This window comes from Artibeus jamaicensis, unplaced genomic scaffold (genome assembly GCF_021234435.1).
Source record: "Artibeus jamaicensis isolate MK-2021 breed Jamaican fruit bat unplaced genomic scaffold, CSHL_Jam_final scaffold_916, whole genome shotgun sequence".
NCBI classification, from domain to species: Eukaryota; Metazoa; Chordata; class Mammalia; order Chiroptera; family Phyllostomidae; genus Artibeus; species Artibeus jamaicensis.
In genome coordinates, this window is record NW_026522059.1 from 53,713,081 (window position 1) to 53,737,705 (window position 24,625).

Genomic DNA, 24,625 nt, shown 5'->3' on the forward strand with positions numbered 1-24,625 from the left:
TAAAATAGAGGCAAGCTACTTATCAGATACAGGGTTCAGAGAAAATGATAATAAGGTTGTTCAAGGAACTTAATGAGAACTATAAAGTCCTGAATGAGAACTAAAACAGCATGAAAAAAGAACATAGAAACCATAAAAAAAGAACCAGTCAAAAATGAAGAATACAGTATGTGAAATTAAGAACACACTACAAAATCCATGATGGCAGCAGAGTAGATAGAAACTATACTCACCACCTCCCAGGATTAAACTGCAAATACAACTAAATTATAGAATAATTACCCTGAATAACCCATGGAAGACTAGCTGAAGAGAAGCCTTAAAACCAAGGACTTACAGAAGAAGCCACATCAAGACTGGTAGGAAGGGCCGAGATGCATAAATAGCTGGCCACAATCCTATGGGTGCCTCCTGAGTCTCTGGAAGGATATCTCAGCTATAGGGGATTCCCCCTGAAAAGCAGGAATCGCAACCCAAAGTAAGGCTCCCCAACCTAGAGCACTAGAGCCAGGAAGAGGTACCCACATAGCATCTGCCTATGAAATGCACTAGGGTTTCTGTCTGTCAGGGAGAGACAGGAGTCCACTAGAGACACAGGCACCCTCCTAAAAGCCCAAACACACAAAACATCATTTGCAGCCACTCACTAGGGGCTCTGGCAGAGGGAAATGAGTGTAAAAAAGTTGCATGAGGAAAGTCTGAGATTTGTGGCTCTTGGGAGAAAGGTTAAAGGGAGAGCCATCAGGATCCCTGTACTGAGTCACTCTCACACACTGCAGACACCATACTTCTTGGGTGTAGCACTCCTCCCTGTGCAGCATCAGCCTGGGGGAAAGCAATAGCCCCACTCTCTGCAATTGTTCTTGCCCCACCCAGTGGAGCTTTTAGCCTGCTGTGGGTACAGCAAGGTTCTATCAGTGTTTGAGCCTAACAGGCAGCCAGCAGATAGGCAGGCAGAGGAGGATCTTGTATGCTTTGGAGCTTTTGTTGACCATTCCACACACCTAGTGCTAGTAAATGCTGGCCATGGTGACTGGCTTGGTTCTTCCTGTGCATCACTTTGTAGCTCTAAATAGGTTGCCCAGGGCCAGTCACAGTAACCATCTGAAATTGACATGAATCAGAGTTCCTCTACAGGCCCAGAATCAACATATCCAATCACCAGCTTCAGACAACAGAGAAGTATTCAATAAGCTTCACAAGCAGAATGTCCAAAAGGAGATCTTGGAAGGCAAAAGACCCTGCTGAGTTGAATTCTGCAATGTATGGTCAGCACCTGCACATCAGTACATATGTTGTGCTCAGGATTGAGACTCACAGCCAGCCAGCCTGCCTAAGGTTGACTCCAAGCACAAATGTGCCTGTAGCAATCAATACTCTGTTACAGCAGGAGGGCCCATACAACCCACACAAGGGACATTCCTGGAGCACCTTGTTCAGGTTATCAAGGAGATTGCACCACCATACCTCTTAAGACACCTAATACATAGGCGTCTTAAAACTAGGAGTCATAGCAGATTCAGCTAAGACACAAAACAAAAGCAAAAAGGCAGTCAAATGGGAAGACAAAGAAACTGGCCCCAAATCAAAGAACAAGAGAATTATCCAGAAAAAATAACTAAATGAAATGGAGGCAAGCAATTCATCACATATAGAGTTCAAAATAATGGTTATAAAGGTGCTCAACAGCATAACAAGGGCCATAAAACCATAAAAAACAAATAAAATACAATATCTGAAATGAAGAATACATGGGGAGGAATAAAGAGTAGGAAAGAAAAAATCGAATCAGAAATTTTGAAAACAAGGTAGAATAAAACACCCAATCAGAGCAATGAAAAGAAAAAAAGAATTAAAAAAAATTAGGATAGTTTAAGGGACCTATGGGACAATGTGAAGCATAATAACATCTGCATCATAGGGGTACCAGAAGGAGAAGAGAAAGAACAAGAGCCAGAGAATGTATTTGAAGAAATAATGACCAAAATCTTCCCTGACCTGGTGAAAAAAGAGTCCAGGAAGGGCAGAAAGTCCCGAACAAGCTGGACTCAAAGAGACCTACACCAAGATTCATCATAATTAAAACACCAAACGTTAAAAACAAAGACAGGACCTTTGAATTTATAAGAGAAGGACAGTTATTTACCCAGAAGGTAGCTCCCATAAGACTGTCAGCTGCTTTCTTCATAGGAACATTTCAGGCTAGAAGGGATTGGCATGATATATTCAAAGTGATGGAAAGCAAGAACCTACAACCAAGACTACTTCACCCAGCAAGTCTATTATTTATTTATTTTTTAAACATAACATTTTATTTTTTTAAAGTTTTTAAAAGATTTTGTTTGTTTATCTTTAGAGAGGAAGAACAGGATAGAAGGAGAGAAATATCAACATATGGTTGCCTCTCGTGAGTCCCTGCTGGGAACTGGCCTGCAACCCAGGCATATGCCCCGATTGGAAATCGAACTGCAATCATGTGGTTCACAGGCCCGTGCTCAGTCCACTGAGCTACACCAGCCAGGGCTAAGTCTATCGTTTATAATTGAGGAAGAAATAAGGAGCTTTCCAGACATGAAAAGAAAAACTAAAGGAGTTTGTTACCACCAAACCAGTATTACAAGAAATGTTTAAGGGCCTCCTTGAAGAAAAAATGGAGGAGGAAAAGAAGGAGAAAAAAGGAACATAGTTAAAAGAAGAAAATGGCAATAAATATGTACCTATCAACAGTTACTTTAAGTGTAAATGCCTTAAATGCTACAATCAAAAGACATAACATAGCTGAATGGATAAGAAAACAAAACCCATATATAAGCTGTCTATAAGAGATCCACCTCAGAAAGGAAGATAGACACAGACTAAAAGTAAAGGGATGAACAAAGATATTTCATGCAAAGAAAAAATGCTGAGGTAGCCATACATTATTTTCAAATGCACATGGAACATTTTCTAGGATAGATCAAATGTTGGGACACAAAACAAGTCTCAATAATTTAAAAAACAATGAAATCATATCAAGCAACTTCTCTGGCCATAATGGAATGAAACTGGAAATCAATCACAAGAAAATAAACAAAAAAAACACACAAAGACATAGAAGCTAAATAACATATTAGTAAAAAAAAATGAATGGGTTAACAATAAAGTCAAGGAAGAAATAAAAAATATCTTGAAACAAATGGAAATGAGAACACAATAAGTCAAAATCTATGGAGCACAGTTAAAACAGTTATAAGAGATAAATTCATAACATACAGGCCTACCTCATGAAAGAAGAAAAATCTCAAATAAGAGTCCAGTTTTACTTTTAAAACTGGGGGAAAAAATCAGCAAACAAAGCCCAAAGTAAATAGAAGAAAGGAAATAAAGATCAGAGCAGCCCTGGCTGGGTTACTCAGTTGGTTGGAGCATTGTCTCATATACCTAAAGAATGCAAGTATAATTTCTGCTCAGGGCATTTATATAGGTTGAGGGTTTGATCCATGGTGGGGTCATGTATGAAAGGCAAACAATTGACGTTCTTGCCTTTCATCAATCTTTCTCTCTTTCTCTTCCTTTCTCTATATCTAAAATTAATAATAGATATATCCTTGGGTGAGGATTAAAAAAGTATATATCAGAAAGAAATAAATGATTTGGAGTCTAAGACAACAACATAGAAATCAATGAAACCAAAATTTGGTTATTTGAAAAGATAAACAATGTTGGCAAAACTTTAACCAGGCTCAAAGAGAAACACAGAGAGAGGACCAAAAAGAATAAAACCAAAAATAAAAGATGAGAAGTAACAACCGACACCAAAGAAATACAAAAGATTGTAAGAAAATATTACTAACAACTATATGTCAACAAGTTGGACAATCTGGAAGAAATGGATAAATTCCTAGAAATACATGATCTTCCAAAATTGAATCAGGAAGAATCAGAGAATCTGAATAGACAGATTGCAACCAGTGAGATAGAAGCAGTAATCACAAACCTATGAACAAACAAAAGTCCTGGACCAGATGGCTTCACCAGTGAGTCTTACCAAATACTCAAAAAAGAGCTAACATATATCTATCTCAAACTATTTCAAAAAAATTCAAGAGGAGGGAAGACTTCCAGATAATTTTATGAGGCTAGCATTGTTCTAATTCCCAAACCAGATAAGAACACTACAAAGAAGGAAAATTATAGGCTAAGATCCTTGATGCACATAGATGCTAATCCTCAAAAAAATTAGCAAACCAGATCCAGCAATGCATTAAAATAACCGTAGAACATCATCAAGTGGGATTTAGACCAAGGATACAAGTATAGTACAATATCCACAAATCAATAAAACTGATACACCATATAAACAAAGCAAAGGATAAAAGCCATATTATTATATAAATAGGCACAGAAAAAGCATTTGATAAAATTCAGCACCCATTAACAATAAAAACTCTCAGCAGAGTGGGGATAGAGATAACATACCTCAACATAATAAAGGTCATAGTTGACAAACCCACAGCCAACATCAAACTCAATGAGCAAAAACTATGAGTATTTCCCTTAAGATGGGGAATGATACAGGGATGTCCACTTTCACCACTCTTACTTAACATAGTACTAGAAATCCTAGCCACATAAATCTGGCAACAAGAAATAAAAGGAATCCAAATTGCAAAGGAAAAAGTAAAACTGTCATTATCTGCAGATGACATGATACTGTACAAAACCCTAAAGATTCCACCAAAAAGCTACTAGAATAGGTAAAAATTCAATAAAACCACAGAATACAAAATAAATATCCAGAAATCAGTTGCATTTTTATACACCAATAATAAACTATCAGAAAGGAAAATTAAGAAAACAATCCCATTAACCATTGCTTCAAAATCATACTAAGGAATAAATTTAACCAAGGATGTAAAATACCTGTACTCAGAAAATTATAAGACACTGATGATAAATAAAGAACATAAAAATAAGTAGATGCATATACCTTATTCATGGCTTGAAAGAACTAACATCATGAAAATATCCATACTACCCAGAGCAATCTATAGATTCAACACAATTCCTGTCAAAATACCAATGGCATATTTCACATAACTAGAACAAGTATTTCAAAACTTTACTTGGAGCTACAAAAGACCCCAAATAGCAACAACACTCTTGAGAAAGAAGAAAAAAGTTGGAGGAATTATGATACCTGATACTAAGCTTTACTACAAGGCCACAGTAATCAAACAGCATGGTATTGGCATTTAAAAAAAAAAAGACATATAGATCAAAGAACAAAATAGAGAGCCCAGAAATAAACTTCCACCTTTATAGTCAATTAATATTTGATAATGAAGGCAAAAAATACAGTGAGGCAAAGATAGCCTATTCAATAAATGGTGTTAAAAAATTGGACATATACATGCAGAAAAAATAAAACCAGACCACTTTCTTACACCATACACAAGAATAAACTCAAAAGAATTAAAGACTTAAATGTTAGACTTGAAACAATAGACATCCTAGAAAAAAAACATAGCCAGTAAGATCTCTGATATTCCTCACAGTAATATTTTTCTAAAACATCTGCTTGAGTAAGAGAAATGAAAGAAAAATAAACAAATGGAACTACATCAAAGTAAACAGTTTTTGCACAGCAAACAACACAATAAAAAACAATCCACTAAATTGGAGAATATATTTGCCAATGATATATCTGATAAGAGGTTAATATCCCAAATTTATAATAAACATAAAACTCAACACCAAAAAGAGAAATGACTCAGTTAAAAATGGGCAAAGGACCTGAGTAGACACTTCTCCAAAGAGGAAATACACATGGCTAATCAATATATGAAAAGATGCCAAATATCACTAATCATTGGAGAAATGCAAATTAAAACCACAATGAGAAAACACCTCACACCTGCCAGAATGGCTCTCATAAATAAATCAACAAACAGCAAGTGCTGGTGAAGATGTGAAGAAAAGGGAACCCTAACACACCATTGGTGGGAATGCAGACTGGTGCACTCACTGTGGAAAGCAGTATAGAGTTGCCTCAGAATATGAAAAATAAATTTGCCTTATGACCCAGTGATTCCACTTCTAGGATTATTTCCAAGAATCCCAAACCACTAATTTGAAAGAATATATGCATCTCTATGTTCACTGCAGCATTATTTGCAATGGTCAAGATCTGGAAACAGGCCATAAATTGATTAGTGGATAAAAATGCTGTGGTATATTTATACAATAGAATACTACTCAGCCCTAAAAAAGAAGGAAATTTTATACTTTGCAACAGCATGGATGAACCTGGAGAGCATTATGCTAAGTGAAATAAGCCAGTCAAAAAAAGACAAGTACTATATATGTGGAATCTAATGAACAATATAAACTAACCAACAAAGTAGAAACAGACTCATATGCGCAGAAAAAGCATGGTGAGATACGAGGTGGAAGGGGAGTAAGGTAGAAGAAGATGTAGTGGTGATAAATGGTGACAGAAGGAGACTTGATTTGGGGGTGGTGTACAGACAATATCATATATCATTGATGTATTATAGAATCATACACCTGAAGCCTATATAGTTTTATTAACCAATGTCACCTCAATACATTCAATTAAAAATGAGGAAAAACAGACAACCACACAAAAATTTGCATGTGACTGTCCATAGACAAATTTATTTTATAAATAGCTAAAAGATATTAACCTAAATGTTGATCAGCTGTTGAATAAATTAACAAATTTGGTATATCCATACAATGGAATATTACTAAGCTGCAAAAAGAATAAAGCATACATCTAGTTTTGGTGGAGGTGGGTATAAGGTATAATGAGGGGTGACTGCAAACAAGAATGGGCTTCTTTTAAGGGAGATGAAAATGTTCTGAAATTAGATAGCAGTGATAATTGTACCACCTTGTGATTATGCTAAAAACCACTTCATTATACACTTTAAAACTGTAACTTTATGCTGTCACAAAGGGCAGGAGCTCCTTCTGTCTTTCTGCTGCATACTATTTCATTGTGTAAATGTCCCAGAGTTTTTTTATCCATTATTTTACTAATGGGCACTTAGGGTGCTCCCAGCACTTGGCTATTATAAATTGTGGAGTGCATAGGTTCTTTTGAATTGGTGTTTCAGGATTCTTAGGGTATAATCCCAGCTGTGGAATTTCTGTGTCAACAGGCAGTTCTATATTTAGTTTTCTGAGGAAATTCCATACTGTTTTCCACAGCGGCTGCACCAGTCTGCAATCCCACCAAAGTGAACTAAGGTTCCTTTTTCTCCGCAGTCTCTCCAACACTTGTTGTTTGTTGCTTTGTTTATGATGGCCATTCTCAATGGTGTGAAGTGGTATCTCATTGTGGTTTTAATTTACATCTCTCTGATGGCTAGTGACGATGGAACTGGAAAGCATTATGCTAAGTGAAATAAGCCAGGCAGTGAAAGACAAATACCATATGATCATACCTATACACATATATGTAGAACCTAATCAATGAGACAAACAAGCAAGCAAAATATAATCAGAGGCATTGAAATTAAGAACAAACTGACAGTAACCAGAGAGGATGTGGGAGGGAATAATGTGGCAGAAGTGTGGAAGGGTTTTCAGGAACAACTATAATGGACACATGGATAAAACCAAGGGAGGGCGGGATCAGGGGAGGGAGGGAGGCATAGCTGCAGGGGGATGATGGGGAGAAAATAAAGACAACTGTACTTGACCAACAATAAAAAAACTATAACTTTATGATATATAAATGGTAATTTGATATAGCTATTTAGAAAGTAATAGCTTTCATATGTACAAGTAATAAGCTGTTAGAAGGTGAGGTAGAAGTGAAAATTCCATTTACAATAAAACCAAAAATATTTGCAATAGATTTACAAAGGAAAGTACAAAATGTATATAAGGAAACTTAAATTCTCTTGAAAAATACTGTAGATTTTCATTGCACACTTTCCTGGTTCCTTCTGATGCTTTTGTATGTGTGCCTATAACTATATAAAGTCTCCATTTTCACCACAAACAAACTTTGGAGAATGTATTCTTGTTTTTAACATGCATGAAATCAAACAAAATGAAACAAAATATTTAAAAAACAAACAAAAAAGAAATGAAAATACAAAACATTCCTGATAATCTTACTTTTTTACTATTTTAATGAGCATATTTTTACAAAAAGAATTGTTTTTCTAAATGTAAACTCTCACTTGATTAGTGTCGACCACCATGTTATAAATGTAATTTGTTTTGCTAGTACTTTATTGTCATATTTTTGTTTTACTGAGAAAACTAATCAGGGTCATTTTTCAAGAAAAAAAAGTTCTTGGTAATCTGGAGCTTTCTTTAGATGATATCAACTGACAAGTAAATGTCATGTTTTGTACAGTCTCACTGTGAGAAACCAAGAACAGACACCCAGGACAGCTTCCCATGAACTCAGAAGAGATGACACTCCAAACCATGAAGAAAGGTAAAATCTCAATTGTTTAGCTCATTGAGTTGACAGAAGTGCTTGCTTTATTACTTTTTGCACTATATGTTTCAATAAACACAAAGTTTCTGTGCATGCAATTTGCTAATACCCCCAAATCATAAAGTGGCATCACATTTTCGATGCAGAATTCTTTTTAACTTACTGTGTGATAGGGTCAAAAATCAGTTCCATCATTAATCTAAATGCCTACCAATCTCAAACATAAATTGATGCTTCTTGACAAATATATGACACTATTTTATTTTTATATGGTATGCTTTAAGACCATAATGAAACATACACAACTGGTTTTCAGGAAAGTTTTAAAAGTCCATTTTTTTTCTAAACTATTGACTTAAACTTCCATTAATGACTATTTTTTTAAATTTAACTAAAAAATCACTTAACAAATAAATTACTTTCCATAATGCCAAATTTTAAAATTTCTTCTCATCTGTAGTATTTATTGCTTTATTTTAACCTATGTATCCTTATTCCTTTCTTCGGTATTATGGGTATTTAATTGAAAATCCAAACCAATATCCTAAAATCATTGTTCAAATAGGTCTTGTACTAAATTTTTTACTTTTTAAAAAATATATTTTCTTTATTTATTTCTAGAGATAGGAGAAGGGAAGGAGAAAGAGAGGGAGAGAAACATCAATGTGTGGTTGCACTTCGTTCTGGGGACCTGGCCTGCAACCCAGGCATGTGCCCTGACTGGGAATCAAACTGGCAACACTTTGGTTGGCAGGCCCACGCTCAATCCACTGAGCTACACCAGCCAGGGTAAATTGTTTACTTTTGAAAGGACAACGGAATTAGCCTAAAAGGTTAATTACTGTATTTTGCCATGTATAATGCACACTACGTTTCTGTGTGCACTATACAAAGGATTATTATAACCATCATATGTAATCATTATGCCCATGTATAACACACATCCTTATTTTTTCCTCAAATATTTGCACCAAAAAATGTGCATTATACATGGTGAAGTATGTAAATATTTTCTTCTTTCTTTCTTTATTTATTTTTACCCAGATTTTTCAAAGTCTGGGAAGCACATCAAAATCTCCCACAACTTATTAGTTTCTTAAAAACAGCTTTTATTTTACATATTCCAGTAAAATGTATTCTGTACCAAAGCTTTAAGACTGCTACATCTGAAACCAGAATTCCTACATCTAGTCCTAGCTGTACCCATCCTGCCTATGGGTCCTGGGAACCCTGTGCACTTGACTTAGTAGCCATATCATGCCTCGGTTTCCTTATATGTAAAATGGGGATGATAATAGTTTGTCGAAGCTAAGCCAAAAATGTCTCGTTGTAAATACTAAATAAGACCAGTAAAGCACTGAGAATAGAGCCTGGCAAAAGGCAAGCATTCAATACATGTTTCTATTATTAGTTCTCAATTACATCCAATAATATAAAATGACTTTTTTACAACTTAATTCCATTTATGCTTCCATTTCTACTTAGATATTGTTATTTTTATTTGCATTTGCCTCATATTTCTTTGCCTTGTACTTGTTTTTAATTTTTGGTAATATTTTATATGTTTCCCCAAAATAGTATTATGTTACATTTGACCCAGTTTCAGTCTCTGTCTCTAAATAGAGAATTAGAATACAATTACGTTAAGTCAGTTATTTTAATGAGCACTGATATGTATAATCTTACAGCATATTCTTTGATAGTCTGCTTGTAATACCTAATTACTTATTTTTTTCTTTTTTAAAATTTTTATATTTTTTTTATTACTTGCTATGGGAACTGTGCTTTCTTTGCTTTTAGGTTCTTCAGTACTATGGAAATTGTATGCTCTCTCTTTTAAAAAAATGCCTTTAACTTTTTCAAAACAATTCTTTTATATATATTTTTTAATTGACAGTAAAAAAAGGATGTATTTTGATTTTTCATACTTAAGGAACATAATTTAGCCTCCTTTATAGTAAACCTCACCAATTTAATGGGAATCTTTATAAAAAGAATTCAGGATTTTTATGTAGATTACTTTATTTTTAAATTTTCCTTTCAATATCATTTAAAACATTTTGAAAACTAAGTTTCTAGCTAACTAGTTAACTAGAAAACTAATTTTCTATATTATGTTTCCATTTTTTCATGAAGTAAATTTAAATACCCACTATAAAAACAAAAATGAAATAAACAGAAGTTTTACAATTAAAAAAATCTTTCATACCTGATCCCAATCTCCAGATATACTATCTGCCACCCACAGCTTTTTATGTATCCTCCAAGGAATTCTCTGTGCATTTGCACACAGCTGTGCTGAAATGGAATCCATAGTCCATACTGAATCTAATTTTGATACTAACCATGAAACAATTGTTTAGACATTTGTGATTGTTTTCTCTGCTATTTTTCTATAAGCTTCTTTCTCTGGTCTTGCGCTTTTCATTTATGTTACAGTGCTGGGTCAGTTGTAATCATCTTCAAGATATGATTTCAAGAAAAGAACATAGAATTTACATTGTAAATATTTTATATGTGAGAGTGTTTTTCCTATGACCTTCATGTAATTAGGACAAGTTATCTACACAGCAAATTCTTTGGAATACATCCTTTACCCCTCAAAGCTAAAAAAGAGAGTTTTTGGCCTTGTGTCAGAGTACATAATCTGAGGGCCTTCCCAATGCAGAACAACAGATTTTTGCATTAATCTAAAAGTCTTTGCATTCTTGAGCTCACAGAAAGTAAGAAAAGTGAGGAAATACCTGAAGAACACAACCAAATAAGATGTAAGCAAAACCCTGAGTAGTGACTGCTAAGCACAGGAAAGAGGGGTTTTCTTTAAGAGCTAGTGCAGAGTAGGGTGAGGGCAAGGTGTTGAAACTGAGGCTCCCGGATTAAGCTTTGATCCCTAAAATGGTCCTGGGTCATTTACACATGCTAGACCTCAGAAAAAGCAAATACACGTCCTCTCTGGAGAGAAGAAAACATCCTCAATTTCAACTCTCAGTTTGCCAAAGATTATGACCAACCCAAAGGAAACAAACTACCACAAACAAGAGTAAGTAAAAACGACACCTGGATTTAGAGCCCAAAGGACTAAAGATGTTGTAAGTATCTGTAATAAAATATACAATAATGGTCTCAGAAATCTTAAGGTCTCAATAAAAAATGGAATCACAAAAATGAGTAAGCAGAATTCAACTGTCAACAATGTCCAAGATGACTGTGAAGTTGTACTATAGTTTTGCAAGATGCTACTTTGGGGGAAATGGGGCAAATGGTACATAGGATCTCTCTGTTTTATTTTTTTCTTACTTTTTGAATATTATTTTTGAAAGCCAGAAATGCACTTTTATTGAAGCCAGAAGTCCAAAATCAAGATGTGAGCAGGGCCATGCTCTCCAGCAGCTCTAGGAGAGAACCATTCCTTGCTTCTTCTAGCCTCTCTAGTACTTGCCAGCAATCCTGGGCATTCCTCATCTCATAGATATTTCATGGCAGTCACAAGACTATATCTTCCTTGTGCATCTTTACATGGTCTTTCCTCAGTGTGTGTCTGTCTCTGTTTGTAAGAACACCAGTCATATTGGATTAGGGCTCACTGTAAAGACCTCATCTTACCTTGATTACCTCTTTAAAGATCCTAGTTACAAATAAGGTCACATCCTGAGGTACTGAGAGCTAAGATTTCAACATCTCTTTTTTATAAGGGAACCTAATAACACCTCCCCACAAAATAATACTGGATCCAGTTGGTTTTACAGATTAGTTCCACAAAACATTTCAGGAATTGATCATTCCAATACTACATGTCTAACTACCCAAAAGTCTAAGAGGCAGGTGTAACAGTGGTACCAAAACCCAGTGAGGACAGTACAAACATGGAACATCAGAGATGAATCCTGCTCAGGAACTCTGTCGGGTCATATACAGCAGCGTGGGTGAATCTTAGACACTTAGTGTTGGGTAAAAAAAGCAAATTGCTGAAGCCATTTTTATAAAGTAAAAAAACATAAAAATACATTTTCCAAGGATATATACATACATACACAGTAACTATTTTTTAAAAGGGGATAAGAAAAAAGACCATTGTTAAACAGACCATGTTTTCTGACCCCAATATAATTAAATTTATTTAATTATACAATTAAATATAATTATTTAATTTCTGACCCAATATAATTAAATATAAGTAAATAATCAACTCAGGGAAAACCCAAGGTCAAGAAAAATGGTTCCCTTAGGGATGGGGAGTCAGAGAGCAATGTGTGAATATGGTGCCAAGGTAAATGCAGCTGTTGGTGATGACCTGGTTCTTAAGGTAAATGGTGAATTCATAAATGTTCATTTTTACTGTCACCCTTCTTAACCCACAATTATATAACATATTCTTCTCTCCTCTCTAGAATTCTCTTTTGAGTTTTAAAAAATACTAAATAGACACTGCCTCATTGCATTGCTATTTTGGAAATTAGTGTGGTCAGGGCTGACTTAGGTCTGTCACATGACTGGGGAGTGTTTACTCAGATGATTATAGGATCTTTCTTTACTTCTATAATTTAAAAACTTTTCTAGGATGTGCCTAGATGTAAACAAGTATGTTCTCAGCAGTTGCTCTAGCAATTTGGTTCGCAAGCATTTGGGCAGTAGCCATGCAATCCAGTTAACAATTTGAAAATATCAAATTCATGTGTTTTTGCTAAAGATTTAAGGACACCAAGAAGAGCTCTTTCCCTTCCTAAAATGACCTAAGTACACACTTTTATTCCCAGAGAGTTAAAATATGGGTTTCTAGTGATGAAATTCAAATTAACTATCACTAACATAGCCCCCTTTTGCCCTTTCCTCTGATCTCTGCTAAGCACCACTCCTACTCCGGAAGAGGTGAGCTCCTGGGCGCAGTCCTTCGACAAGCTAATGCTCACTCCCGCGGGAAGAAATGCTTTCCGTGAGTTCCTCCGAACGGAATTCAGTGAAGAAAACATGCTTTTCTGGATGGCATGTGAGGAACTGAAAAAAGAAGCTAATAAAAGCATTATTGAGGAAAAGGCAAGGATCATATATGAAGACTACATTTCTATTCTTTCTCCTAAAGAGGTATGCACCTCTCAAAAGGTTTTGCCCCAGGAGGCTGTGGATAAAATTAACCCCATCAGTGTTTGGTCACATGGCACAGTTACAGCTACTCCAAATATAGAAAGTGACCTACTATTCATAATAAAATTACCCTTGAACACAACGCTGCTTTAAACTGTGCAGGTCCACTTATATGTGGATTTTTCCCAATAAATACAGTAGAGTACTGTAAATATATGTTTCTATTCCTTGTGCTTTTTTTGATAAAATTTTTTCTTTAGCTTACTTTATTATAAGAATATAGTATATAATACACATAATATACAAAATAAGTGTTAATTGACTGTTCATATTACCACTAAGGCTTCCAGTCAACAGAAACCTATTAGAAAAGTTCTGGGGTGTCAAAAATTGTATGTGGATTTTCAACTACACGGTGGTCAGTGCCCCTAATCCTCCTCTTGTACAAGGGTCAACTGTATTCAAATCCTTTTGACTATGGTCCCACAAATGGACTTTAATACACCCTGAAATCTGTGAAAGATTTTGTGTATTTTTCTGGAAAGAAGTATGCACAACTTTCATTAGATTATCCAGAAGGGGTATTCTATGCATTTTAATATTAATACTGCTTAAAAATAGTACACGCCATCAGCATTTCTTTAAATAAAATTATCCTTTAATTCTGAGCAAAATATTTTCTATAGGCATCTTTATTTTATATGGTAACATCACTAATACACTGGTGCTTCAGAGTTTTTCCCCAGGATGTCCTTTTTTAATATCAGAGAAGTTATGAGTGAAATCAAGCAAGTTTTCATCTCTCAGAGTTTTTGTTCCTTCAATGTCAAAATGTAGATTAGATAGATCTCAAAAGAAAGTGCCTTGTAGCTCTAATTATAAAATATTCATGATTCCTACTATGTACTAAGAATATAAAGGTAATAAAACAGGGCCTCTCCTGACAGGGAACTCACACTCAGGGGTCAGAATGACATGGAGCCCCTAACAGGGTCTCACAGGGGTGGATGCAGTGACACATCAATAGTGGGGAGGGGCAGGAATGAGAGAGATGTACTGGGAGAGGCCTAAGACCGACCGAGGATAATAAAAAGGAAATTATAAGAAACACAATGGATGAAGACATCCAAGAAGATAGGACTAGATGGGCCAGGAATAAAAGAATTTAGTCACATCACAGTGGAAATGTCAATAGTTTGGTGTGGCACATTGACCAAACATTTAGGGCACATAGCAAGCAACACGAGGAAATTAAGAAAAGTGAATTGTCTGAGAGCATCAAGAAATTGGGAACCATGCTGAGCTTTTCTGCTGTCTATCTGGGGTGCCCTTGGATTTTAGATTGGTACTGTTATTAAATTTGAAGTTTGCAAGACCAATATGGCTGCAGAATGGATTAGGAGAAGACCAGAAGCAGGGCGCTGAGTAGTTCAAACAGATGTGATAAGAACCTGAGAGGCCTAGAGAGGCTTCTCCAGTCATGAGTGCAGCTCTGCAGATAAGCTTGGGGGTTGGGAAGCCTTCCCAGGACAGGGAGTGACATCTAAACCAAGATCCGAAGGAAAGAAGTACACAGCCAGGAGGAGGAGGGGGAAGGTGTATTCTAAACAGAAGCAACAAAGACAAACTAATTCTATCTCCTTTTTTTTTTGTTAAATTCCAACTGAAATCCAAGTTCTTTAAATTTGTGCATGAAATAGTGAGCTGGGAAATTAGTGGAAGCAGATCATGAAAGGGCTCATAAGTTTCAACTCGGAACTCATAATAAGCCTTGGACTTGATCCTGAGAGCACAGCAAGTCAGTGCAAGGGCTGAAGCTGGAGTGTCTGGGTTTGCACTTTAGAAAGATCCCTCTGACTGACCCAGAATCTATTTAACAAGCCTTCTAGAGGCTTCTGCTGCCACTAAAGTTTGAAAACCCCTTGTCATTATGCATTCACTTTCTTTTGTCAGTTTAGATTTTTGAATGACCTTGGTTGATTTGGGATTTTTAAAAACCAGAACAAGCTATGGGAGTTTGGGATGGATTTCCCAAGAAAACCGTATCTAATACCCCTCTTATTTGTTTCTATTGACAGGTCAGCTTAGACTCCAGAGTAAGAGAAGTCATCAATAAGAACATGGTGCAGCCATCCCAACACATATTCGATGATGCACAACTCCAGATTTACACCTTAATGCACAGAGACTCGTATCCCCGATTCATGAATTCTGCTGTCTATAAAGATTTGCTCCAGTCCTTATCTGAGAAATCAGCTGAAGCATAGGATGTTATAAAATATATTTATTATTAATAAAATAATAAAAACTCATGGATGAAGTCTAGTACAGGGAGTTCAGAGGTGTCTTCTGCTGGTGTTAATACTCAGGCTATTTTAATAGCAGATGCTTCCTTCCACAGAAGGTGATATATTTTCAATATAAATTGCAGCCACCTTTAGTGATACTTTTGAAAAAATGGATATGGCTGTATTAGAAAGATAGTATATTTACATTTACAGTAACAGTAACATATCCTGAGTGGCAAAGGATACACTAGAAGACTCCATACTGCCTGGAGCATGTACATCCACTGGAGCACACTGGGCTGGTTTTGTTTTCCATGAGTTCAGTACCTGATTACTAGCTTCCCAAAGAAAAGATGTTCAAGTGTTTCTCTTGAAAGAGTTCAAGATACTCTCTTTCCAGCAAGATCAGTTTTGGATATGTCCAAAGCTATCGGACATATCCAAATGGCTTTGGACGTATCCACTTACCAGAGCCACTCCAAACCCAAATTCCCACTTCTTAAAGATGTGACCACTTCTTATAAAAAATGATTATCCGCTTCTTATAACCTTGGAATACATGTATGTAGATACACATGTGTGTGTGTGTGCCTCTATCTATGGTTAATGTAAAGTGCTGTGCCCTGAAGTGCATCAGTCTCAAATGTTTGGTAAGAGAAGTAGTGCTTAGAAAATACTTTTTTTTGAAAATTTACCATTATCTTATCAGAATCTGCCAACCTAAGGAACAAATTGTTAAGTTCACCACTTGGTCATATTCATAAAAAACTCTCAAACAAGCACATTTCCACTTTATTATTGAAATAAATATGGGCATTTTCACTTAAAAAAATAAAGCACAAGAATTTTACCTCAATCTTTAGTTTTTTGCATGTAAATATTTGGGAAATATAAAAGTAAATAGGGATACATGCAAAATATCTCTTAGCTCCCATACAAGACTTCTGCTTTTAGATCCCACTATTTTTATGACAGGCAAATGAAATAACTTCATAGCTTGCTCAAGGTCAAAATACTGGTTTGTAAACCCAAACATCCTAAAGAGAAGCCTATCACTACTAAAAATCAGAAAGACATCAACAATGAGGTGACTGTGAAAGACATCCAAGTCTGGAATTGTTTGAAGAGTGGGTTAGAAATTAATTGGCAAGAGGCCTACAGCATGTTTTGGCCCTAAATGGGATGCTTTCCTCTCAATTATCTACCTCACCTGGCTCTTCAGCCTCACAATTTCTGTATTACTTTCTTCAAATCCCAAACCTAAGCCCTTCACCCTTGCTCTTAGTAAACCATTTTACCTCCTAATCTACTATGACAATGGTGTCCCTAACCCTCTTCAACAACCTGTGTAATCTATAAATACATATAGATCAGCCTCTATCCCTGCCTCCTTCAGTCCAGTCCCAAAGAATGAAGTTTTATTTCCTCCTTTCCAAGACATCAACTTCTTACATGTTTTTATTCCATATTTTTCATTCCAAAATATTCCATAATTTATTCTTTTCTTTTCATTAGATTAAGAGAACATAACTGTGATTAAGGCATAAACCCTGACCTTTAGTACTTTTCATTCAAGTATGGGCTACAGATGTGTCCATGATGGCTACAATGAACTGTAGTTAAGTAGTATAACAGTGAAGAACTAAGCTGTGGAGTCTTGAAGAGCTATGGAATGGTTTCAGCAGAGGCAACACCAAAGCTAAAACCAATAGAACAAAATATATATATATATATGTGTGTGTGTGTGTGTGTGTGTGGGGGGGGGGGTGTGGAGGTATAGGGCAGGTGTTTATAATTGAAGCAACTCCAAACAAAATGCTGGGTAGGATGTAAGTGGAGAGAGCTAGTGATTGAGATTTTAGGATGGACTATTGACTTTGAGATTTTTCAACACGTGGATGAATGAGAGTTACAGTATAGGAAGAGCTGAGGAAGAATCTTTGTAAGGATGGAGGAAAACAAGAATTCCCCAAAGAGATTTGGAAGGATCTGGCTCCTCAATACAGGAAAGAAGAAAGCAAGGGCATGTAGGGGTATAGCAGCAAATGAATGGGAGTGCTCCAAGGAGCCAGTGGTACACAGTGGTAAATTAAATGCTTTTACCTCGAACTTTGCTCCATCGACTTTTTCCTACTCTCTGATATCTTCACCTTGACTTTTCCCATACCATAAATATCCTTGGATTCCCAAGTTAAAGAGAAACCTACCTTATATGACTGGTGATTCTTCCTCCTCATCAGACTTTTCACAATAGTCCACTCCTGCTGTCTCCATGCCTTATCTCCTCGTTCACTCCCTGAACAGTCCAGGGAGGTGTCCATCAGTCAAGTCTAACACCATTTTCCTGGTCTCTTCTCCGTGGACTGCTCAGGTTCCTGACATCACTGACAATGCCTTGTTGGAACCACCATTTCCCGTTCTTTTGAGGTGCTCTCCTCACTCTCCATATTCTCTTTCACCTTTATTCGTAGGTGGCAGAGCACAGCAGCCAAGGGTTGGGTTGTGAAGCTAGACTTTCTAACTCTTCCATTTACTGTGTGGAGCCTTTCTGGATCTTTTTCTTTTCCATAACAATGGGGACAATCATGGTACTGTATCCCTAGCATTGCCGTGAGAACTAAAACTACCAATCCATGTAAAATACAGCAAGCATTTACTATGTGGCAGTTATTGCTGTTATTACTTGCCCATTAGATGACATGGCCCCTAACTTTTGGGCTTTGTCTTACTTTTCTGACTAATCTATCTTGGCTCTCATATCCCCTCCTCATTGTTTAAATAACTATCAGTATACTCATGGCTACCAAGCAGGATCTAGTCTAGCTTTCTCCTGAACCTCAGAATTAGCTGCTGGCTGGACATCTCCACTTGTATATTCTTAGGATGAGTGAAACTCATTGTAATTTTGACTTATCTCCCCACCCCCTCACCCTCCTCCTAGCTCAGCCCCTGCCTATAGCCCTAATCGGTTAGCCAGTCACCAAACCTCATATATGGCTGTTAAATTTGACTCTTCCCACTCTTTCTCCTCTCAAATAGAATCACCAAGCTGTGCTAATTTTATCTCCTAAATATTTCTTATGTTTCTCTTCTCCTCTCTCTGACCCCATTATCTCTCACCTGTCAGCATCATTGCCCAAAGGCCTTGTAACAGGTCTCCCTGCAACCATCTCTGCCATTCAAATCTATCTTTCAAAATGCCAAAGGGTGGTCATTCTCATATACACATCCACTTGTTACTGTCCCTCCACTCCTTAGAATCTTTAGTAGCTACCAATCACCTGGAGTACAAATACCAAAGTTTTGGCATTGTGTATAAGCAAGGTCCTCTGTAGTTGGGTCACCGACTCCCTACCTATCCTCACACACATTTTAGACTCTAGAATATATGCTTATGGAAAAGTTACATATACAACATCACACTTTTCTAAAGGCTCATGAGAATTTGATTTATACTTTCTGTATTCCCTACCCCCTCTCTAAAATGCCACCCTTCACTCAGCTAACTTCTATCATTCCTTTAAAATTTACCTCACATATTACCCCCTCCAAGAAACCTCACCTGACCTCCTAAGTCATATTTCCATTGTGTGGGGTGCCATTCTCTAGCATTCCAGGACTAACGTGTTCCAATATTTGTCATCTCAGTTGGTGAGATCCAGGGGCATTGAAAATGTACCTTAACAATTATTTTATATATAATAAAGTCATTTTTCACTTAGAAATGGATATATGTTCTGAGAAATGTGTTGTTAGGAAATTTCTTCAGTGCAGGAATATTGTAAAGGTGCACTTACACAAACCTAGAAGGTACAGCCTACTACACACCTAGGCTGTGGGGTATGGCCTATTGCTCCTGGACTACAAACCTGTACAGCATTTTACTGCACTAAATACTGCAGGCAACTGCAACACAATGGTAAGTATCTGTGTATCCAAATATATCTAAATATAGAAAAGGTACAGCAAAAATATAGGATAAAAGATAAAAAATAGTGCTGCTGTCTATAGCACTTACCACAAGTAGAGCTTGCAGGAGTGGAAGGTCCTCAGGGTGAGTCACTGAGTTGTGAGTGAAGGTGAAGGCCTAGGGCATCGCTGTGCACTACTGTAGACTTTATAAGCACTGTACCCTTAGACTACACTAAATTTATAAAACAACACAATATTAAGTCAAGAGATTTAACACAAGCTTGCAAAGAAAATGATACAATCAAGAGACACAGTATGTATGAGGCTCTGCCGGTATAATATGGCATATGGTTTCACGGTCAATTTTTCTTATAAGTAAAAAAGGGAACACTCTGAAATGATAATAAAAGTATAGTATTGCATAGTAAATACACAAACCACTAACATAGTCATTTATTATCCCTGTCAAGTATTAGAATTGAACACAACTGTATGTACTATACTTTTATTTGACTAGCAGCTCAGTAGATTTGTTTATACGAGTATCATCACAAATGTGTGAGTGTGGCTAAAATGTGTTAAGGTGGCTTAGACATCACTGGGCAATAGCAACTTCTCAGCTCTATTATAATCTTAGGGGACCACCATCATATATGCAATCCATTGTTGAATGAAATGCCATTATGTAGCACATGACTCTATTTAGCCTAGAGCAATATTCAATAGAAGTAGAATTGAAAGTTTTAACACAAAAACTGAACTTCCTATAGCTATAAAAGAAAAATTCCATTTCAAATTTGTTTTGTAATGTGTCACATCTCAGAGAAATATCATCACAGCCGATGTGACCACAGAATTGTTAATATGGATCAGTTCGGTGGATAAATCTGTAGTGCCATCTATGTATATGAATAAATCCTGAAGTCACTACCAAAGTATCTTACAAATTCAATGCAATTCCAAGATTTTTTTTGTAAAATTTAAAAATAAAATCTGACAAGCTGATTTTATTACAATAGATAGTTCTCCATTTGGAAAAATATGTATGTAAACAAATATAAATTCCAAATGGTTAAAAGACCTAAAAGCCTTTTTTAAAAGAATGTTATAAGAATCAGAATGGCCATCACAAACAAGTCAACAAACAACAAGTACTGGAGAGGACGTAGATAAAAGGGAATCCTAGTACACTGTTTTTAGGAATGCAGACTGGTGCAGCCACTGTGGAAAAGAGTGGGGAATTTCCTAAAAAAACTAAAAATGAAACTGCCTTTTGACCCAGCAATTCCACTGCTAGGATTATACCCTAAGAATCCTGAAACACCAATTCGAAAGAACCTATGCACCCCTATGTCCACAGCAGCACAATTTATAATAACCAAGGGCTGGAAACAGCCTAAGTGCCCATCAGTAAATGAGTGGATCAAAAAGCTGTGGAATACTATGCAGCAGAAAGAAGAAGGAGCTCCTATCCTTTGTGAGAGCATGGATGAAACTGGAGACCATTATACTAAGTGAAATAAGCCAGGCAGTGAAAGACAAATACCATATGATCTCACCTATTAGTGTAACCTAATCAAAACAAACAAGCAAGCAAAATATAACCAGAGACATTGAAATAAAGAACAAACTGCCCTAGCTAGTGTGGCTCAAGGGATTGAGCATGGGCCTGCAAACCCAAGAATCACCAGTTTGATTCCCAGTCTAGGGCACATGCCTGGTTTTCAGGCCAGGTCCCTGGTAGTGGGTACTCGACAGGCAACCACACATTCATATTTCTCTCCCTCTCTCCCTCCCTTCCTCTCTCTAAAATAAATAAATAAAATCTTTTTTTAAAAAAGAACAAACTGAGAGTAACCAGATGGGAGGGGGCAGAGAGGAGAGGGGGAGAAGAGAAGAAGGGAGGGGTGGGGGAAGGGGATAAAGGGGAAAAAAGGGGAAAGGTCATCAAGGAACATGTATAAAGGACCCATGGACAAGGCCAAAGGGGGAGGTAGGATTGAGTGTAGGAGGAGGAGTGGTGGGGGAAATGGGGACAATTGTAGTTGAATAATAAAAAATAATTAATTTAAAAAGAAAGAAAAAAAAAGAAGTTTTTTAAACAGGCAGTACCTGACTATTGAAGCAGGGGTCATGACGTCTTTCTCCTTAGATTGCCATATTTAAAAATGACAACAGCCAACAAACACATCAATAGTCATCTGGTACAAATGAATCCAAATAATCAAATATTTTTATTATCAAAATAATAATCAAATAATAATCAAAAAATAATCTTTTTTGTCAGATTGGCAAAAGATACTTTTTTTTGATGTGCTGAAGAATTTTAGTAATCAAATTATGTGTGCCATGAAATGAAAAAGGTTGAAAAGTACTGATCTGGACCTTTTGCTATGTAGTCTTATTGTATAAGACTCTTTCACAAATACCGTTGACTGAATACTGCCCACATTACTTTTTGTTTATTCACCGGGCCACAGCATGGCTGTCAGTTATTTTCCATTGCCTCCCATTTGCTCTCAGTTAATGTGCCACATAAAGAAGAAACAGTAGCCCTGGCTGGTGTGGCTCCATGGATTGAGCACGGGCTGGGAACCAAAGGGTTGCCAGTTCGATTCCCAGTCAGGGCACATGCCTGGGTTGCAGGCCAGATCCCTGATAGAAGGCACATGTGAGGCAACCACACATTGATGTTTCTCTCCCTCTCTTTCTCCTTCCCTTCCCTTCTCTCTAAAAATAAATAAACAAAATCTTTAAAAAAAAGAAAAAACAGCATCATGTAACAGCAGTACCTTCTTAAATCAATCAGTATGGATAGATAGTTTAAAAAATAATTGTAACATCCTCTACTGTGCTGTGAATGTTAACCATTTTGGGCTTGGGTAGAAGGAGGCAAGTTCAAAGATGTAGCTCCTTTATAGAAAAGTTTTCCATTTCCCTGAAACTAAAGATTTCAGATGACTACAAATATCAAGTGAGTGCATAATAAAAATAAGATCTCTTGTATTCTCTGAATCATGAAAATTTTAATTTAGAAGATAACTACACATTGTTTTTGGCTCTTGCTAAAACAATGATGACATTCTTTTAAAATCAATCACAATCCTGCCCTGGTGTGGTTCCATTGGAGCATAGTTCTGTAAACCGAATTCCCTGTCAGGACACATGCCCAAGTTGTGAGTTTGGTCCTTAGTGAGGGCTTGTACAAATGACAACCAATGGATGTTTCTCTCTCACATCAATGTTTCTCTCCCTCTCCCTTTCCCTACCCCTCTAAAATCAATAAGCGTGTCCTTGGGTGAGCATAAAAATAGAATAAAATCAATCACCAACCTGAAGTACTTGTACTCTTTTCTTTCTTCTTCTCCACCTTTTCAGAGCCTATCCAAAGGAGTTGTGTCTTCTTAATTTAAATTTAGTAAAACATGGGTTTTCCCACAGAAGTCAATAATACACTTCCTAGGAAGGTGTATTCTTGCCATTTGCAAAGACTGAGCAGTATTATTCAGCACAGAGCCCGTGGCAATCTGGAAGTCATGGCAGTGACAAGAATCTTTAGGGAAAATAAAGCTGAGGTGAAAGATAATGGACAGGAGGGTGTGGTTAGGGGCTGGAAATGAGAGACCATCTAGTTCTTATAGGAAAAGTGGGGAGATCCTGTGAGACCAATGCAAGGAAGGTAGCTCTCACTAATAGACCTTAAGGATTTGCTGTGGGCTCTGAAACCTCAGAAATAGGAGGAATAGGAAACAGGATTGATAGCAATACACTTTTTAATGTTAATTTCTCCTTTCTGGTGATTTGCTGACCTACTCTAGCACTTTAGAGTACCCTAATATTTGACCTCAGTGAATACTTTAGAAATACAACTGTCTTTTTATTCTGCAAGTCAGCTGCTTGGAAAAGACTGACACACTAAACTGTGACTTTAGCTCACAGCCTATGAACAGTTTCCCTCTCATAGCATCATGATGACCATTAGCAAGTCTCACCAACCTAGCTTTCTGCCTCCCACAATTAACTTGACTGGAGAAGTGTTGTAGTTATACCAACATTCTCCTGATCTCACCTATCCATCATCCTTACAGGAATTAACATAGTTATTACGGTTTTATGTTGCTTTATCATGCCAATCATAACCCATAGGCAACCACACATTATCATATTAACAATATTGAACCATCCTTTATATGAGAAAACACATTCATAATAATACAACTAATGTCCCCACCACTCTTAACAATTAACCCCAGGACTATTTTGGAGACTTTGCATTATAAATATAGTTTAACCAAAACATTAGACTGAGAATCTAATAACAGAATCAAAAAATTCTTCTTTATTGAAAAGTATACTATAACTGCTAACTCATGCCTCTACACCTAGGAGTGTGGCTTTTTCAGACTTTGGAAGTTGTCCCTTGGTCTTAGGAACCAAAAAGTTGGTGCAAGTTCAAATAAAAGTAATAAAGTTAATTGCCTCTTCAATAATAACTTCACTACTTATACTAATTATACCAGTTATAACAACTATATCAAATATTCAGAAATACATTCTATACCCAAACTGTTTTAAAACTATAATCTCATATACCTTTGTCACCAGCCCAATCCCCACTATAATGTTTATCTACTCCAGCCAGGAAATAGTAATTTCTAACTAACACTGAATAACAATTTAAACTATGAAACTATCATTCAGCTTCAAACTAGACTAGTTCTCAGTGGCATTTACTCATATATCAGTACCACTGCGCTACCCATCACATGATCTATTATGGAATTCTCAATATGATGTATGCACTCAGATCCAAATATCAATGTATTCTTCAACAACTTTCTAGTATTTCTCATCACAATACTAATTCTAGTTACCACCC

At 36.5% G+C, this 24,625-nt stretch overlaps 2 protein-coding genes across 5 annotated transcripts in view; one reads left to right on the forward strand and one right to left on the reverse strand.

The window, feature by feature from the left end:
• The window catches only part of RGS20 (regulator of G protein signaling 20), a 126,809-nt gene extending 110,196 nt beyond the window's left edge, over positions 1 to 16,613 (forward strand). For all 4 annotated transcript variants that reach the window (XM_053661019.1, XM_053661020.1, XM_037137833.2 and 1 more), the window contains 3 exons: positions 8,381 to 8,464; positions 13,312 to 13,546; positions 15,625 to 16,613. In XM_053661019.1, coding sequence (XP_053516994.1) covers positions 8,381 to 8,464; positions 13,312 to 13,546; positions 15,625 to 15,813 — 508 coding nt within the window. In that variant the 3' untranslated portion in view covers positions 15,814 to 16,613. The remainder of the gene's footprint in view (positions 1 to 8,380; positions 8,465 to 13,311; positions 13,547 to 15,624) is intronic.
• LOC128626735 (disco-interacting protein 2 homolog C-like) overlaps positions 1 to 24,625 on the reverse strand; it is a 114,029-nt gene that overhangs the window by 56,552 nt on the left and 32,852 nt on the right. The gene's annotated exons all lie outside the window — the stretch shown is intronic.